The 19,929-nt window shown below is 43.2% G+C and overlaps 1 protein-coding gene across 7 annotated transcripts in view; it reads right to left on the bottom strand.

Annotated features, from left to right (window-relative positions):
* Nucleotides 1-19,929, bottom strand: part of LOC122400918 (RNA binding protein fox-1 homolog 2-like) — a 324,965-nt gene that overhangs the window by 26,914 nt on the left and 278,122 nt on the right. For all 7 annotated transcript variants that reach the window (XM_043402678.1, XM_043402679.1, XM_043402677.1 and 4 more), the window contains one exon: nt 18,720-18,740. In XM_043402678.1, coding sequence (XP_043258613.1) covers nt 18,720-18,740 — 21 coding nt within the window. The remainder of the gene's footprint in view (nt 1-18,719; nt 18,741-19,929) is intronic.

Below are 19,929 nucleotides of genomic sequence, written 5' to 3'. Positions count from 1 at the left end.
ATTCGTCGTTTTCTCGCACGCATCGCTTACGAATTTTTTCAAAATCAATGATTGTAGATTATCCTGAATATGACGCAATGTCTCGATACTGTAGATGGAATCCAACACCTGTTTCGTACAACTGAATTGCTCTGTAGCAGGTAACACGAGATATGTAACCGAATATTCGAAACGGATTAACACCGCCGCGGAATCGCGTATTCAAATTTCATGCAAAGCGCGGGGCTAGACCGTTCTTCCGGTTCGTTAGGAATAATATTTCGATTTGGATTTATTAAATTCGGGCTATTCTCGTTTAATTGCTAATTTCATCGTCGGTCGTTGTCGCGTTTTTCGTCGCTTTTCACCCCCCTTCCTCTTTTTCCAATTAATCTCCAACGCCACAAGGGTGTTCTGAAAAGGATTTACACATTTTTTGGACGCACAGTCCACCGAATAAAAAACAGAAACTCAACTAGGATTTACTCCCCAATGAAATTCATTGTGAATATTTCCGCGTTAACCCACTATTATAGTTTCATTTAATTTTAGTTACCTCGAACGCGACAGGATTAGAAGATTTAATAGCAGCCTGTCGCTGAATCTCGCCCTTTACTCTACAGATACATGCTACACATAAACATAAATCAAAGTTTAACGCTCTATTCAAACGGAATAGGAAAATGTAAATATTAACCTGCATCTGCATGTAGTAGTAACGACTTATTATTATTACCATATTATCAGTAAGATTGCTACCCCTCAAGGTTCGTGTAACACTTTCTTTCGAAACGCTCTGTACATTTCTCATCCAGCGAGAACTACGACATAAGTAACTAAAACGCAAGCTGTTTTAGAATTCGGGCGGGTAGTTTCTATTTCAGGTGTTTGTTTGTTTCCGTAGAATGCAGATCAAGACCATTTTAACCGGAAATCGCAACTGGAACGAACATTTCTGACGCGAATCGTCGATCGATTCTCTCCTTTCTTGCGAGAAACTTCTATTCCGTACCCCTCCAAGTTCTATTTACGTAATTCCATCGACTTCGATACCTCGACGACCCGAATTAATCGAATCACGTTCACGTCCCGAGGATTCATTTTTCACTTTTCGGGGTCGATTGGCAATTATCGACAATTAAAATTTATTCGCCAATCCAAAGTGATTGATCGATCTCGACGGAAAGCGAATCCAGAAAAATACACGATAAATTATTTCGCGTTTCCATACGTCATTCGTGGTTTATTATTCGAATAAACGATCGTAATCAGAATCTTCTGCGTTACTTTTTTAAATAATAGTTTTCACAATAGATGCATTTATTAGTGGACTCGGTTCTCCTGACGTTGATTTATTCGCGTAAGAATGCGCGACGCATTTCACTCGCGAACACCACCGAACTGCTAATTACGACTGTATTTATTATTGATTTGTCGTCAATCAGCGTGACGCGGATCGCGATAAAACCGTCGTTCTCCCCGCGAACGCAACCTTTATTATTTTTTTTCACTGCACGCGAGTACGGTTCGCGTTCTTAATGATATTTGCCGAGCAACCGATCGAAGATAATTGCTGGCAGTCAATTTTTACCTTAATTAGATGCTGCTTCGTTGAACTTTGTCGATATCGTAAAGCATTATCGAAAATTTCAAGATGTATTTAATTTTTTCTTTAATTGCACGCTGCCTCGTTAAAGATTGTCGATACGAAAATAGATAGAAATATTCAATCGAACGAGGTACCAATTCACGTTGCTACTTTGAAGACGCGTTATTCAGACTCGTGTCGATACGTAGTCTTGTTTTGATTATTAATTAATGCCGGTTAATTAAAATTTCGCGTGGTTTCACCCGTTGTATCCTTAAAGCCTTTTCAATGCCGTTGTACGGGCAGATATCGCAATGGATTCGTTCGCGCGGCAGAGTCTTCAATTATATTCGCCATTCTCGTCGTCCCTCCAATGGTTTTCGTCATAAATTCAGAAGGGACAGCGAACGAACGAGCTCGTTGAGCCAACTTCCCCGTAACCACGCCTCGAGAACTCGAGGGTATATTGTTATGAGTAATTAATACGACTGAATCGCTTCGACCGGGGCGGGAATCAGTGAATTTAGGGTGGCTTTGCACGAGAGGAGACACGAGAGGACACATAACGCGATCCTAATATCTTAATTTTCACCGTCGAATCCAATAACACAGCCCTCGACTCTCGACAATCGAATCACGAACGCTAGTTATGAACCACGAATGCAACGCTATCAAATTCGTGATATTTTATTTATTCCAGGATTACAGAAATCCAGATTCACAAATTCTTATCTCCTTAAAATTTAATTCAATTTGCATTCGAAAAATGTATTACTTTTTTCATTATAAAAAGGAATCAGTGTATCGTTCGTGGAGCAGTTTATTGAATTTTATAATTTAATCAAGTTATCCACAACTGGTTTTAGGCGATCCAAAGTACTGACTCGATAAATATGTTTAAATATTGTCATACAATAAGGAGTCTGACTCGTCATAAGTTACACAATTATGAGGTATTCGGAAAACAAGTTCTTTTACGAGGCCATTGTGCGAATGAATTGAAACAAAATTAACTAGTACACGTTTAAAAAATAATTTGTAATTAAATCGTACGTCAAGGGGTTGATATTCGTAGAACATACTGTGTTTTCTCTGATTCGTTGAACGAGCAAACGAAACGTACGGGGGATCGATGGAATTTCCGTAGCCCAGGTTCGCGTGCGTCGACAATCATTCGCGATTACATGGAATAATTGACAGGGCTGAATTGAGTCGTAATTAATTATGCAAATAGCTGGCGCGTTCAATTCGTTATTAGATTCATTTGCAGCGGGCCGTTACGATTAGCTTGGGAAACAGCTGCGAATTCCATCGTTAGCGGAAACGCGACGTACCTTTGTGGTCGCGGGCGAATTACAAGGAGAACGCGCGCCGCGAAATCAGCTTTGAAAACGAAATCCACGAACGTGTTCGACGATCTTTGAATAATAGACAAACTCGAATTACGGGCCATTAAATCGATTCCGCGCGCGACGTGCGTGTTCAGTGAAACTTCCGCGGATTAATTATCAAAGAGCACGCGGTTCCCTTTGTTGCGACATTTTCGAAACGCGAAATAAAATATTAACAAAGCCATTCTACCGACGAGCTTGATTCTCGGGACACTCAACGACGCCTGAAAATTCAATACTGTGTCTCACCTCGGTGAGAAACCCCTGGAAAATTAGAATTAAAATAAAAAACTTCGCGTTTGATTCGAACTTCGAGGATCGAGGCTGTGTTTTCTCGAGGGTTCAAATTTCAAGGTCCGAAAAAGAAGGAAAATCCTTTCTCCTGATATTCGAAGGTTGGCAAATAAAATTTCGTGGCCGTCGTGTAACCTTGAATCGAGTAGGGGTTCCGTAGGGTGCATCGGTTTACGATACGTCGAGAGTCGTTGTGGATCCGCGATGCAGCGAGTAATTAATACGATTGAATTCAATTCTCCAGCGTGGAGGCATTCGCGCGGAGGCTGGTGCAGCCTCGTAGGGCGAGAGGAGACTCCATCGACGACGAGGTGGCCGCCGAATGGCGCTGAGGGGGTGGCTGGCAGGGTTGCTGCTAGCGATCAATACGCGCTGCTGCCAGCATCCACCCCCGGATCCGTGTCTGCTTCCACTCTCGTTGCTCTTTCTCTCTCTCTCTTCTCTTTCACCCCTGCACTTTCTTTTCAACCGTCCTTCTCCCGCGTCACCCCCACGCGACAATCGACGGAACCCTTCCAACCTTCCTTCCTTCCCTCTTCCTCCATCGTTCATGACCCCCGTCTCTCCATTTTCTGTCATTCACCGCGCGAGAAACGCACTCGCTCGTGAACCCCCTTCGATTCTTTTCGGCATCCTCCATCGAACTTTTCCCCTCCTCTCCGCCCCCTTTCGACGTTATTCTAACGTTCGGTATTTCTTTGTTGCCGTCGCATATTCCATCGACCATAAATCACTGGCATGCTTGCTCCTCTTGCTTGGGAAATTCACCTCGAGTCGCGTCTTAATTCTTCGTAGCTCTGCTAATTGTTGGTTCATTCATCGATATTTATTTAATTATCGAAACAAACTCAACCAGAATTAACCCTTAAGTGGATTCTTGGGACCGTTGCAAGTTTAAACTAATAATTATTTAATATACGACAATATAATTATTTGAAACTTTATGTAATTCTTCACCAGTTCATTATCTTTTTAAGTGCTTTGAGGGAAAGTTGATTTCCATTGACTAATTTGGTAAAATAATTTAGTTGAGATTGAGGCTCCACTTAAGGGTTGACAATGTAAATACATCCTAGACCCGAAAACGATTCATTTTCTGGGGGTAGTTTCAAGACCCAAGTGGTCTAACTATAGTAAAACAAATAATTTCTCCGCGTTTGCCAAGCGTCCAGCGATCTATGGACGCGTACGATTCTTTTTCTCCCCCATTGTGGTACATTTTCCCTCGTTATCCGCCAATTCCTTCGCGGATACTCCTCGAGAGTTTTCCCTGTGAAAAGTAAGTCGATACAACGGGCGGAACACCGCGAATTTATTTCTCGGAGTGGCTCGAAACCAATTTCCTGCGAAAGCCTCCCCGAACTTGCATCGGGAAACAATTTTTCTTTCTCTCTCCCCCCTTTTCAGACGGTTCTTTGCAGGATTGTCAGTGAACCGCGTAAGAGATTTCTATGCCCGCGAAAAACGCGAGAGAGGAAAGCTCTTTATAAAGGACGTTTCCTCGTAGGCGTTCGAACCGCGATCAAGATTCAGACTTCGAAGCACAATATCGTTCTCGCGACGCCTGGCGTTCGATATTACTTTAACTAACCCCTTAGCCGCGGTGAAACTTTCTTATTCGAGTCGTCCAATCTCGATATTTTTATCGCCTCCATTTATACGCGAATCGATCTTCATTAGTTCCGGCCTTTCCCAACTGATTCAAATCTCTTTCCTTTTAAACCCCCATCTGGAAATTGATAGCTAAATGAATTTCAATCTTGTATTCGATTTTTCTATTCCCACTCTGAGATTCGAATACAAGCTATTAATTATCTTGCAAGCTCGATATAAATTATACGAATAAAAAAAAAATATCCGAACTGAATCGAATCTCTTTCCTTTTAAACAAAATCTCCATCTGGAAACTGATAACTAAATGAATTTCAATTCCGTATTTAATTTTTCTATACCCACTTTGAGATTCGAATACAAACTATTAATTATCTTGCAAGCTCGATATAAATTATGGGGCACACAAATAAAAAAAAAATTTTAACCGGTCCACTAACATCGAAATCAATCGACACGATCGAATAAAATTCAACGATCAGAATGCAGAGCTTGGTTTCGCAATTCGTTTCGTAAGACGATATTTCGTCCAAGCTATCGATTCTGATTGCATCACCTTCGCCGCTAAGGGGTCGATCTGCATAAAACGGGAACCGCTGGACCGTTGTTCTCGCTCGTGGAATTATTCAGCGGAGAAACACAGACAGGGTGACCATGCGAGTCGGGAACAGAGGGAAGCGCAGACACAGGAAAATTGGATTCGCGTACGCCCTTTCGAGAACCAGCTTCATCGTCCGTTTTACGCGTAATGCAATCACGCGACTCGCGGCTCTTTAAGGTGTCATTAAGTCAAATTACGTACACCGTGGACTGCGCTTTGCTCGTACCTTTGCACGAGGGCTGAATTTCCCAGCGATCCAGCCAACCGTTTTAACGAACTCCCACGTCGGAGATTAACGAGAATCCGATCGAATCTTTTTAGACGAATCGATCCGCGCCCGAAAGACTCGAGATCTCAAAGGTGACGAATTATTTGAGGCTGAGCAAAATTTTAACAGACGTTTCAGTTGCTTCGGAACATTAAGCTCCGTCGTTTTGGTAAATTTCTAAGGAGTCGATTTTAAAATCTTGAGTCGATAGGTGAAGAAGATAGTTCTCTGAGGGATCGTTGGGTTAGGGAAAAATATCTGTGATTGGGAGGGGTGAAAATGGCGCTTTGGAGCGGAAAGGACGGCTCGAAGGATGGTTAAAGAGAAGTAGAGCTAAAACAGAGCATACATCGACAGACGTGAACACAGCCCCGGGCTGGATAGTTAAATGCACTAGAACCACAGTCGCATGACCCACGAATAAAGCAACAGTGATTGGGTGTGTATAGATTACGTACTTCTCGTGGCAATTATGCAAGTAACGTCAACGTTCTCGGGGCTGATGGTAACAGTTGGACACCAATTCTGGTCCTCATGGATTCGAGAGGGTTGATCATCACTTGCGGGATGCACGATCAACCCTCTTGGACGCGGGATGTACAGAGTGGCTCGAAAGAAACTGCTCGACGAACTCTACGCGAAAGGTTCTGCGCGATTTCTGATAAACAAAACTCTTCTAAAATTGTACGCGATTTATATACAACTGCGAATTCAGAAGAGTGGGACTAAGGTTCGAAACTTCGAGGATTCACCCCTAGAAATTATAACTGGAAATAGAAAAGTTTCGATTATTTTGCCAAAAGGGAAATGATTGGAATTTTTTGACAAAGAAATAATAATAATTCTTTTGGTCCGATACAGAGTTGAAAAATTCCGAATTTAATTTCGATACGTTTCAATATTAAATTATCCTCGAAATTTCAAAATGTTTCCAAAGTAAAATTAGCTCGAGTTATTAATTTTCCGTCGATCGATCCCGGAGAAACTGAGCTTTGGGCCATTGTTAGCCGTAAGGATACGCTTCCTGACGAGAACTTGGCAAGACCACGGTCTCGATGCTACTTGGCAAACAGAAGTTCGAGGGAAGAGAATCGACGCAGAGTAAAACACGAATTTCCGGATATCTTGAATCAAACGGCCAAAGTAAAGTTGGGGGGGAAGTCGAACTCAGGCTGACGAGAATTTCGGTAACTCTAAGCCCGGGGAATTATTAAGCGGTTCGACACGGCGATCGCGGGATCTCGGTTCCGAGGATGAACTCCGGTTAAACGGAATTAAGCAACGAACAAAGACTTGGCTGTGACTCGGGCTAATTTTGCTCGCGAACGCGTCGAGATTTCAAAGTGAAACGTTACCTGTGACGCGATAAAATTATTACAACGCGGGATTATGAATCTCGCGAATAAAAATCGAATCGCAGAACCCTTTGTCGTAGTTTCCTCTCGAATCGTTGTAAACATCGACGAAAAATGGCGTGTCGTACGCGCGTGTCGGGGGGTGGAAAGAATCTGGAATCGTTGGTTCCTTGTGTGCAACCAACGCGTTCCCGAAGCAATGAAGAAAAAAAAAATAAAATTAATGCATTCCCGCTGGATAAAAAGTGAGTACAATAATTCTCGCTACACAGATAAGACTCAAAAAGGTTCGCCACTCCCAAACGGTCTCGGCATCTGTGACAGCTGTATTTATCGATCATAATCCATGCACTAAGAAACGATTCGTTCCAGAAATAACAATGATAATAATAATAATAATAATAATAATATATAAATATATCATATGGTTCGGTACGAAAGCCATTCAAAAAAAGGTACTGTACTCCGAGCAATGTGAGTAAGTATTACGCAAAAAGGTAGATGCAGAGATTAGTATAAAACGTGAGCTTCTACTGTTCCACAATCTCTCCAAAAAAACACTACCTACTGAACGATCATTAATTGAAAAACACGTTCCCAAGTGCTGATACACGGAAGCAACAACGTCCTCGCGCGCATTATCGTAATTCGACTGTGATAACGTGGTCACGCGCGGTGTATGTACGTGTGCGTGTACAGATACACAGAAAAGAACAACAAGAAATCAGTTTACTGCTTTCTCGTCTGGTCACGTCGATGGTTATACGTGCTAGCTGCTACCCGCTTGCCTATTCTCGTCGTTTTCCTTTTCGTCCGCCCCCCACCTACCAAACGAGAGCTTCTCCCGGACTTTTCTCTCATTTTCGAGTCTAATAATAATCGAACGATTGCGAATCGGAGACCGTGACTTCCGGATCTCGGTGGTCGGTGGTTCCCAGACGTCTCAAGAACTATCCCATTTGATCCACTTTTCGAGAAATCGAGAAAACGACCATTCTAATCCTTCGTTGCAAGACTTTATCCTCATACATTTGTAAATTAATCTTGGAGTTGATAAGTGACTGAATCTATTAGTCTTCGTAAAAAAGAAAATATGCACGTACTCTAGTAATCTGGAAACTTCAACGCGTGGGCATGAAACGTGTCTTCCAAACTATGCTACCAAGACTGTTATAAATTTAGTAATAATATAAATTTGTCTGTCAGGACTGGGAACCATCGATGGTAATTCGTTGGTCCTCGAGACTAACCGGAGAACCGTATTTTTTTTCCGTGGTGTTTGCCTGGTCCGCGGGCGTCGTGGCGGCCATTGAACGTTACGAAACCGTGAAAAGCGGTTGAGAAACAACGACAACGTTACCGAAATCGGTGCTCCCCTATCTCGTGACTCGGTAACACGCTGAAAGCTGCGAGTGCTCCATCGTTAAAGAAATGGTAAACGAAAGGACGAAACAAAAACGAAAGAACGGAAGCGGAGGGAAACAAGTTCGTTTCCGTTCCCCTTTTCCGTCCGTTACAAGGTGGAAAGAATTATCTGTCGAGCTTTTTGAGAAAAATAAAGCGCACCCTTTTTCGAGGGTGACCACTAATTGCTGGCGGTGCTTGCACGCTCAGCGGTAACTAATTAAGGCTACGCACTGAGACTAATTAGTGAATGCCAGTCTAAACAACCAGTAAGAAAGGTGAACTGTTTATATGTGTACATATATATACGTGTAATACATTACGCGTGTCTGCGACGAGGCTCGCGAGGTTTCTCGATTTTCACTGGCTTTCGTCGCTCTCGGCTGTTAATCGTCGATTTTCCGCGACGCGGGGACTATTCTTTCCAAACCGTACGCGTCGATCCCGGAAACTGGAACCATCTATAGCTCGCTTCCAAGGGTAGATAAAATAAACACGCCGGAAAGAGTTAAATCCCGCATCGGGGGATTATCTTTTGATATAAATTTCTATTTGGCCCCAACGGTTCTTATTTTTAAACGCAACCACCCGTTCGTTTTACGCGTATCTCCCCGTCGTTCTACGAACAGAAGTATTTAAGATCGTTGGAAATTTACGAGATACTTCAGAATTTATGCTAGAAAACTTTTTTTTTTATTCGTTTCCGCGGCAGTTATACTCGAGCGACCGATTTTAATCCTGAATCTCGTTGGGTTATCAATTTTCATTTATAAAAGAATTCAAGACCTGTGCAGGCACTTTTCATTTTACAAATAAACCGAATTGATTCGATCTAACACGGTTAATACGCGAAACCTGGAGAACACGCGAATCTAACACGAATCGAGTGAATGCATTTATAAATCTTGTATAATGGAATACGTAAAATAAAATATATCAAGTTACGTATCGCGTTTTTAGTAATACTTTGATACTTTTATTTGCAGAATACTGGGAATCGATTCGCGTAAACTCAGTGCATGGTTCCATTTAAGAAATCAAATGGAAAAATTGTTCAACGATAATTTACCCTCTGCGGGATTCGACATTTTCCTCGAGTTTGTCTATCCAGAAAGCGAGCTGTGTTCCATTTTCTGAAACCACCCTTACAGAAAAATACAACGCACGATGTCGTATATTAAATTCAAGAGTGTGCTCGCAATGTTCTTAAAATACGCGAGTCAACCTCGATATCGTTTGCATAAGAATCGAGAGACAGTATTTCAGAAATTTTATTCGTCTTCTTTTCCCTGTAGACGACGATACTCGTATTCCGTGGTAAAATTTGGCCTTCACTTTTCGACAAAATTCGGTTTCGTGAACCCGTTCGAACCAGGCGGCTTCAAAATCGATAGCGAGCGACGTGACCGACGCGATACGAGAATTAATTAGTTACCACTAAATCAAAGGCGGCACTTGTCGAGCATGCAGCAACCTTCGCCCGGCCAAAAAATTATTATGTCATGTCTCTCGCCAACTAACACACCGTGCCACGATCCAATAACATTAATGTCAATGACAACAGTTCCAAAAAATGAGAAATAAAAAGAAAAATCATAACAAAAAGGTGGGAAACGAACGTAAAAGTTTCGAAGAGTCAAAAAAAAAAAAAAAAAAAGTACAAACTAGAGAAGGTCGATAGAGACAAACTAACGTGAAGTGACGATAATCGTGAACGACAAACGGATCGGATCAACAGGAGTGACCGAGAGAATGAACAAAAATAAAATAAATAAATAAAAAGAAGACAGAAATAATGCAAGATATCGTCAGACCGTGCCGCCATGGCAGCTCGTACTGTTAGGTAGGGTTTGGGGGTAAACAAAATTCCAGCGATAGAATTCGTTGATGATATTACTGTTACGAGACGGAGGGTGGGCGAGAATACTGGAGACGTTAATTAAAACGAATATAACGTTACGTTCGAAAAATAAAAAAAAAAACAACACAAAGAAAGTAGAAACAAAAACCAATGAAAGGAAGCGTTCTCTGGTAGACGGGCATGCTTTCTCCCTTCCCTCGTTACGCGTTCTTTCTCGCGAATGCTTTTGAAAACGCGAGCAATTAGCCGGCACAATTTGCATCGCGACGACTCTCCCTTTCTTCCCTTCTGTTCCCACCCTCAAAGGAACGCTACGAAACGAAAGGGGAGACCGGGTGAGAAGAAGAAAGGAGAACGACGAATAGAGAACAGACCAAAACTATAAAAAAAAAGAACGAAACTTGAGGAAACAGAACGTAAAAAAAAGAAGTAAAAAATAAAAAAAAAAAAGAAAAGAAAAACGTACGTGTAAGATACACTAGGAAACGCAAGATCGTTTCCGCAATCCACACTACTCAGCTCTCGTACGTGTACGTAGGTGCAAAATATAATATAGTAATTCTGTACGACTGCCAGGACGGACGTACCATAACACGTGAAATTATAATATAATAACAATACTATATAGCGTACGTATCCATACGGGGCGTCGATCGTCGCGATTCTCTAGAATTTTAATTTGGTTTTTGCAAACGAAAATGTCGAGATCGACGCGCATAGATGCATACGTATATCGGTACATATTCAGTATAGATATATGTATCTATATAATATATATATACATATATATATATATATATATATGTGTTTGTATATATGTATATGTATATACGTATTCACAGGTGAATCTCATATGAAGGCAAGCCAAGGCCACGACATGAGACGTGCAAATTAAAAAAGGTAATAATTATTAAAAAAAGAAGCAAGTAAAAAATTCTCTCCCAAAACCGCTTTCCAACCACAACCAAGCACAACCACAGGCAAGGTACGGGCCTTTGTCAACGAGACAGTCATCAACCAGTGAATATGTGGCGCATTACCGTGATTATTATATATATATGTAATAGTAACAATTTGAAAAAAAATCTATACATTGTATGTATGTATATATATACGTATGAGGTACGAAGGGAGGGTCAGGTACGACGGAGGGGAGGGGAACGGGAGAAACGTGAAACAAAGTGTCCGGGGAGGATCGGGGATCGATTAATTAATACGTGTGTGGGAGCCAGCGACGAGCACCGTCGGCGGTTGGATCGTTAATACAACTGTTGTTTAACCACAGCGGGTCGGGGTATTAATCGTGGGCGATCTGTTAAAACGAATCGACGAGTTGCTCGGGCTCGATTCGACGGAAAGATGGCGAAACGACGCTGGGCGGGACCGAACGACCACCAAACGCTCGAGAAATCGCGTACTGGGCGATCCTGGACACTCTTTTCGCGGGAAACTGGTGAAAAAATTGTTTTAGTATATTTTTAACTATTCAGAAACTCGACTCGAAAGGTGTCTCTCGATAAATATAATTCAAACATTACTAAATTCAATGATCTTCGAACCGCGAAAACACTTTAATTATCCCTGGAATAATCAACCATTTAAACGTGTTTACCTTCCAAGCATTGAACTCTCCAGGATCTTGCAACATATAGTCGTCTCGGAATCTCGAGGTCGATAAAACGTGATTCCGCCACTAGCTTTCCCAAACCTGTTCTCGAGCGATTACATAAGAGAGTCTCGTTTAATTAATCGCTTCATTATTTACGGTCTACGTGTACTTTCTATTCTGTTCGACCGTCTCTTCTTTTAGAGTAAAATCACTCGTTCTGAAACTCTGAATATCGAATCACTTTTTTTAAATTTAAATCGCCACGGAAAAGAGTGTCCAAAGCGTCGAACGGGAACAAAGATCGTCGAAACTGGAAGAGAGGATTCGAGCCCCAGCACCGACGCGTCAAGTTAAGTGTCACAAGATTAACGAGATTTGCATTGCAGCCAAGTTATTCATCGAACAAGTATGATACGTGTGAAAGACACGAGAGGTGCTCATGGGACGTGTGTGTTGCGAGCAGTGTGCGCCGCGATATTAGGATTAATCGATTAATCGAGACCGTGGAGAATGAATCGAGAGGGGAAGGAAGAGACGAGAGATGGGGTGGGGTACGTAGGCACAGCGGTGAGTTAATGGTAGTAATCGTTACGCTAAAAATTAATCAAATCATACGAATTATTACGTACGAAGAATACCTCATGCTTTTACCACCGGACAGAGGAAACCCTAGAAACTAAAAGCTAGCACAGGCGAGATTCGTTTTGTTTAATATATATGTTTTTGTTTTTTTTTTGGTATATATTTTTTTTTTGCATTCGACACTAAAGGGTCCCGACCTTTCTCCATCCTTTTCTCCATTCGTCAGCGTCCGCGGCCCTTCGATCTCCGTTCGTCTCCAGCGTTCCGAAGGGAAAACCAGAGGCTTCGGAGAAAAAGAGGAGCGTGATCCCGGGGTCGTCGATGATCTAGCGCGTGTTTCTCCTAGCTTCCTCCGAACTTCCTGTCACGTCGTTCTACGTGTATATTTTCCGTCAGTTTCCTAATTCGTGTGTCGTCAACGGGACGGGGCCGCCCATTATCCGCTCTGATTCTCGTCTTTTCGTGCCCATGACTTTGTTTTTTATTTTTTTTTTTGTTTTTTTGTTTTTTAGAGAGCCGTACCTTCATTTTCGAACGCTTCTCGCCCGGATTAATCTTCCTGCTCGGCGAGGATCTTCCCTTTTATTCCCCCGAGTCCTCGACGTCTTCACAGATTCGGAGATTCGACGCCTGTTCCACGTTTCCGGCGTTTCTTGACTTTTATGGCGGACGGTTCCCGCGGACGAGGCGCCTCGTTCATAAATGATTTCGTGCAACGTGCGTGGAAAGGCCGATATACCTCGAAACACGCCCGAGCTCTTCTACTTTGCATCGAGGAATATTCAAACGATACTTTTTTTTTAAGAGAAAAAAATTTCAGGCTCGAAATGCAAGCCCAAAGCGACCGTACAAGAGCTCAGGATCCAACAGCCAAGAATTCTATTAAAATTTCTACTCTACCATAACAAGTTCCGTTTGCAGAGACATTTGGAAAGCCTTTTGTTCTTTCCAATGAAATTTAACGCCTGAAATTGCATCGACATCCAGACCATAAGAGTTTCTCTAATTTTCTTGGTCACCGGAGCGATCGTTCGCGAGCGAGGCGCCTCCGATCCTCTTCGTCTCGCTGTTCCTCGTCGATCTATTATCGGTTAGCAACGATCGTGGGGGTGGGCAACGATCGCGTATAGCTGCAGCGAATCACAAGAGCCGACAGAGAGCAGGAAACGACACAGAGAGAACGTGAGAACACGGCAGAGACGCGGTTTTGCAACGACCTTAAAAATACATTACGTGTGAAGAAGGTAGTACACGTGGCATGCAAACGGTGACAAGTCTTCTAGATACGTTATCGAGCGTGTCAATCAAGCTTAAAGAGGACCTTTGTCGTCGAGCAGTAGCGTTTCAAACGCGGCCGTTGTACTCGAGCGTCGATAATTAATCGAAATAGAGAAGCGAAAACGACGAATGATCGTTCGAAATCGTCCATTGCTCGACGCCAGTCGCCCACATCTACCGGGTTACAATCGATTCCGGGCTTCTTATTGTCACTGTTATTCACTGAAAGCTAAACGCCACTAATCAAGACCAAAAAAAGCCTACAGCATGCACACTTCTCGAAGATGTCCTGTAGTTTTCGTCTCGACGCTATCGCGCGACTTTCCCCGGGGTGGGGGTGGGGGGCAGTGTGAATTGTTTCTCCGTGATTGTCCAGCGTGCACGGGTCTCGACGCCGACGCCCGTCGATCAGCGTGCAAAAACCACGACGAAATCGTTCGAATTCTCCCACTATTGTTCGCCTGATGGTCGATTCTAACGTCGCTATAACGAATAATCGACGCAATAAAGCTGACTCTATTCCGTACTACAGACAATCTTTAAAACTTTGTTCCAACTAGAGAGAAATTGTCGAATCGAAACGTGAGGCAAAGGGTTAACGTTTAAAAAAATATAATTCGAAGATACATTCGACGGTGTATTTAAAAAAAAAGCGAAGAGAAATTAAACGACTCTGTCTGTAGTCGGGTCAGATTAAAAAAAAATATCGAGAGGAAAAAGAAACCCAAAAAGGGAGGCTCGTGACAAGCGATGCATGCCACGCGGATCGAGATCGCGAGATTGGACGATTGAGAATTCCAAGTGGTATTTGATAAAATAGAAAAAGATCTTCTTTATTGCCTGGACAGAACACACAATGGACCGAGAAACAGTGACAATACCCTGTCTGTACGCGAACCGTGGATCGTTGAGGCCCCGTTCGCGCTAAGAGAGTGGGGAGGTGGCCTTGAACGGCCAACAGATTCTGTCCAATCTTTCGTCTCGATAAAAGATTCTCGATCTTCTCGATTTCCCGTCTTCCGACTCCTGGCAGCGTCGAGGGCTCAACAATCCGCGAAGATCGAATCCTATCTAAAATAATCGGCATCGTCCAGCTTCTGGAGGGGGTTGACTCTATCGAACTTAATTTATCGAGAACCGATCCCACGTCTCGGAGGGGGGCGTATCGCACACGCTCCTCAATTCGTCTCTTCCTGGAAATTATACCGTTTTCTTTATCGACTTCGTGTCTCCTCGTTGTCCTTAGACCTCTCTTCTTCGAGCCCCTTTAATCGTTCTCCTCGTGTCCACGTGTAGCTTCTTCCTGACGGGAATGTCTCTCTTCTTACTTCCGGTAAACGCGGATCGTCGCTCGAGCATCCACATTAATCGTTCGCGAGCTCGATTAAACGAGGTTCTGCCAGAGATGGGCGAAATTCGCGTACGGATAACAAATTTCGAGCAAAGTAAATGACGAACGGAAGGAATTCGACCCTTTGATGCACAAATTCTATTATAAAATATTGCAATTTATTTTCATCGATATCGTTCTGTCTTGTTATTGGCGCGTAACTCAAGCTTGGTTCAGTTTTTCGAGGCTAATCCAGTTAGGGATGGAGTTTAGATCTCTTAGCACTTTGACAGAGAAGATAAATAAGAGGATTCCATGTACGAATGCAATTTATTGGGGTGTCGAGGCCCCCAATAAGGAGCCACAAACGATAACATCGACAGGGAGAGATACTTTCGTGAAGAGAGGGTGATGTACACTTAAGGAGCACCTATCCCAAGCGCTATGCAGATAAGGAGAAACCCTTAGGATCGCAGCAGAAGTTCTGTGACACGCAGGACATCCACGTTCGAGTTCGATCCGTCAGACAGGTCGACGGCTCGTTCTCGTTGAGAGGTTGGACGATACGATCGTTGACAGGGTGTCTGCGTCCTCCCCCAGCCCTCCGTCACAATCAGGACATTCAGAACCATCGATACCGACGAAGGACGCGGAGGGTGAATCGATCAGGCGTTCGGAAGAACCGAAGATACAGTAGAGATTCGATCATCCATTATCTGAATATCGTATTTGATCATTTCACTGTCAGAACGATCTGTTTTGCGCAAAGAGGGTGGTGGAAACTATTCTGATAATTGATTGTACGGGAATGCTGAGAGCACGTTTCCATGATCTCGATGTTTAGAGAGATATGAGTTTCCAGGATCCTCAAGACAAAGGATAGAACTGAGAAATTGAAAAACTGAGTATTGCTGTCGATGATCTAGGACAATTTTTCTACAGAAAGTTTGGAAGAAAGGGAGATTCAGTTCTCAAAGGTCGAATCCAAGTGTTCGAGCCCAGGTTATGGACATTCTGAAGTTCGTGGGACGGTTTGGACCATCTGGGTGAAGGTAAATAGTATTAGCAATGCGCATAACGCAAATTCCGTGGCTGTTCGTGCGAGGAATGCCACGTATCCGACCTGAGATACGCGGTGAAGCCGTCCAGAATTGACGGGAAATCGATAGTGTGGTGACCGATGTCGACAAAAACAGAACCGAGCTTGAAGTATATGGATCGTTTAACTTTGTCAGATTCGCGTTAAACGAATATCGTGCGCGAGAGGGTCGACCCGTTCGATGGAACAAACATCACCTTTGAATTTTCTTACTATTCGAATAAGGCCCAAATCTGCGCTCTGGCTTTCCAGATACAGAGTAGAAACGCGTCGTTCGAGTAATACTGTTAATCTAAGGTTACAGTCTACGTACAAGAGGTAACTCTCTTACGATCACTAGAAGTAATACCCTGCGTCGGTTCTGGCGAGGAACGGGGCGAATAATTCCACGAAAAAGTGTAGAATATATATATAAAAAAAAAAAATAGATACAAAAATATCTGGATAATAAAGTTCGAGCGCGGGGGAACGAGAATGTTCGATGGAATGTCGTCGCTATCGACTGCCCTAAATTCTATGTTGCTAAAATACTTTCAAATACCCTGTGGTTCCGTTAAAATTAACATTACAGTCTAAATCGTTCGCGGATGCACGCGCGGAAACGTCAGCGAGCGTTCGAAACCGAGTGCTGGGGATCGTTCGAATATTTACGTACACTCGAATACCACGAATTAACTTAAAAAATATTTCGGTATTTAAATAATTCCATATTGAGTTATTGTACTGAAGATAAAGTTTAGGAAACAATCCCTGTACTTCAGAATTTCAGATAGAGCAATTTTACAAATTTAAAAATAAATTGTCAGATGCATTTGTTTTCAACCAAAATGTATTTAAGTAACAACCACTGCTCAATTTCTGTCGAACAAGCTCAGGCTTGGAATTATTTTATCGATAATTTACAGTTAATTCGTTGGAATATTTGAATGGAGATAAATTGGGAAATCAGTCCCAGCATCGGTGCAGAGGACGACGGCCTCTCGATCGCGAGAACTCGAACGATGATCGATCACCGGTCCAAAGAAAACATCCCCTCTCGCTCCGCGGAGTAAACACAACGTCCACGCTGCAGTTTCCTTCACGGTGCAACCGCGATTAGGAATCGTCGGTTCGTTGACCTATGAACTAGAGGTTCGCTCTGTCTCGTGCCGACCTACCACTGACCGATAGACGCTACCCACGTGCGGCTATTTCTAATCGCTCTGAATCATCTTTCATCGAAGATCTCACAGTCTCCTCTTCTTTCCCCGTCGAGGGAAATCGCAACTGGAGAACATCCACGCTTCGGAAGATTCGAAATTCCCCCAGAAAATATATATTCGAGCAACGAAGAGGCTCGCGAATCAATCTTAGAAACAAGCATGCGTTCCCAAAGTTTCTGGCCATTCTAGACAACCGATCGATAGACTCGAGGAAAGCTCAGAAATGATCAAACTTCCTTTCTCGTGTCTTTCGTTCGGTTTCTCGAGGATGGCTCGGAGCTTTAGCGTCGATGGATCAAGAATGCTTGGCTTCGAAGATCGATTCTGGCCACAGCGTCGATCGTTAGAGTATTCTGAAACTTTGGTTCGATTTCTAAGCGTGAAACGATATTCTGTCCGCGGTAAATAGAAGTGGTCGGTGTGTGTGAGAAACGTGGGATAAGTCTGGGCCCGTTGGGACACGACGAACGAAAACGTAAGATAAATGAAAAAACAAAGTGAAGAGAATAGTAAGACAGTACTCGCGAACTGGTTGAACGACGAGCAATTAGTTGTAGGTAAATAAAGTCTGTACACCCACCTTGGTTCTGCTGGAATCATCGAGAACCCTAAAAGAAAAGGTCTGAGGGGCAGAGCGTGAGGTTGGGGGTCATGGGGACAAGAGCGGAGCCTTTTTTCGCGAGGACCATCTAAGGGCCAGTGCTAGACCTGTCGCACGACGAAACGAAACGTCGTCTCCACGCGAGAAACGCGACCTGGGCCAATCGAGTCGCTGGGAACTCGAATTCGGAATTAAGAAAATATAAAAATGGAAAATGGAGACGAGAACTCGGTCGACTCGACGTCCCAGGACGCGTTGCGTCGTTCTCTGAGAAACAGCGTTCAGAGAAATGAAAATCAAAGAAAAAAAAAAATTTGTAAAAAAAAGAAGTAAAGGATCGTGAATCGGAGAAAATTCTCTCACGATCGCGATTCGTGCGATTCTATGGCTCGTGGCTGTCTTTTTGTTGGCTTGGTCGTGGTGTGTTGGCGGCTGTTGGGAAGAAAGAAACGAAAATGTGAACTATCTGATTCGGTCTCGGTGCGCGTGTGCTCGAGACCGTCTCTTTCGCGACACTAGGACCAATTCGATCCGATGATTGTCTCTCGTCGTCACTGTCGTCGCCTTTGCCCGATCATCGCCTTCAGGAGAACCCGTGGCAATTCTCACGGATCTCGAAGTAGAGATTCAGCAGTGCCGATTCGGGCACGTCGTGGAAGCACCTACCCTCTGGCCACTGTACGCACACTGAAACAAAACGAAACGTTCACGTTAGCACTGGTCCTCTGAAAATCTATCTTAAACTATTTTAAAGTGATGAAAGTTACTATCTAGGAGTGTTTGCAAAAACTCATTGTTATATAGAAAAATTTATTCACCGATCAACGATACCTGAAATTCTTATCTCAGTGTCTATTAATTATAATTGGTGTCAATTGGAAGTAGCAATCGAAGTACTCGCTAAATATTCCAAAGTCTACTTTCTGTCTTTCTGAGATCGACAGAACAGAAGTTACAATTTATAAAATAGTTCCAATAGAGTTGGAATCTACAATAGTTTGTCCCCCATTTTGGTGCTCGATAAACGCTCCAGTCTCGATTAAAGTGACATTCGCCGGAACAGCGATTACAATTAGCTCGTCGTAATTGGGCAATCGATTAGACGAACCAAGGGGAAGAAGCGGGCCAACCCGTCGCGTCGATGGAAAACCAATTCCCTCCCCCCCGTAGAAAATCTCGTTGGAAGAACCTATCGTCGGCGGTTTCGACCGACATCGCGTGCAAAGGAGAACAAGAGCTCGAAGGATGCTGATCGATTGCCTTTTATTTCAACGGGACTCAACGGATGCCGGTTGCAAGTGCGTTTTCTCACGGAAGCAGATCCTCGGGATCCGCAATAAATTATCCCGCGTGTCGATATCAGCGCGAAACACGAGATGGATAGTCCGGAACCAGGCGTCTGTCTCCCAGAGAGAAGATCCAGGCTTTTCTCCTCCATTTCTGAAATTGTTTCGTCACGTTTCCGTCGAAAAACTGTCCTGTTCACGATCCTCGGATCCATCGTTTTTAAATCCATTAACTGGAATATCTTTCGAGCCTCCTCGAACCTCTTTCAGCTTTGGGTGAATAGAAAATTTCTCATCGACCACTACAAATTATTTCCCCCACACCAAAAGAGATTTCCAAACGAAATAAAAATGCAATTTATCGGTTACAGAGTCGAGGGGCCGAATTAACATAAATTTTCCGGGAAACGAGATATCTAAATTAATTTCGAGCGAGCAACCGGACAGCTGGTGATTGAAACGAACTTCCATCGTATAATGTATAACGATTAAATCCAGCAATTCGATCGACGGTTAAATTTTTATTCCTAGTGAAATATCGTGTTTAACGCGTTACGAAATTGGTTTATTTTTCACGTCACCGGAGCGAC

Source organism: Colletes gigas, unplaced genomic scaffold, assembly GCF_013123115.1.
Source record: "Colletes gigas isolate AHSC1104 unplaced genomic scaffold, ASM1312311v1 Colletes_gigas_Sc00020, whole genome shotgun sequence".
Lineage (NCBI taxonomy): Eukaryota > Metazoa > Arthropoda > Insecta > Hymenoptera > Colletidae > Colletes > Colletes gigas.
This window is presented reverse-complemented; position numbering and strand designations above follow the sequence as displayed.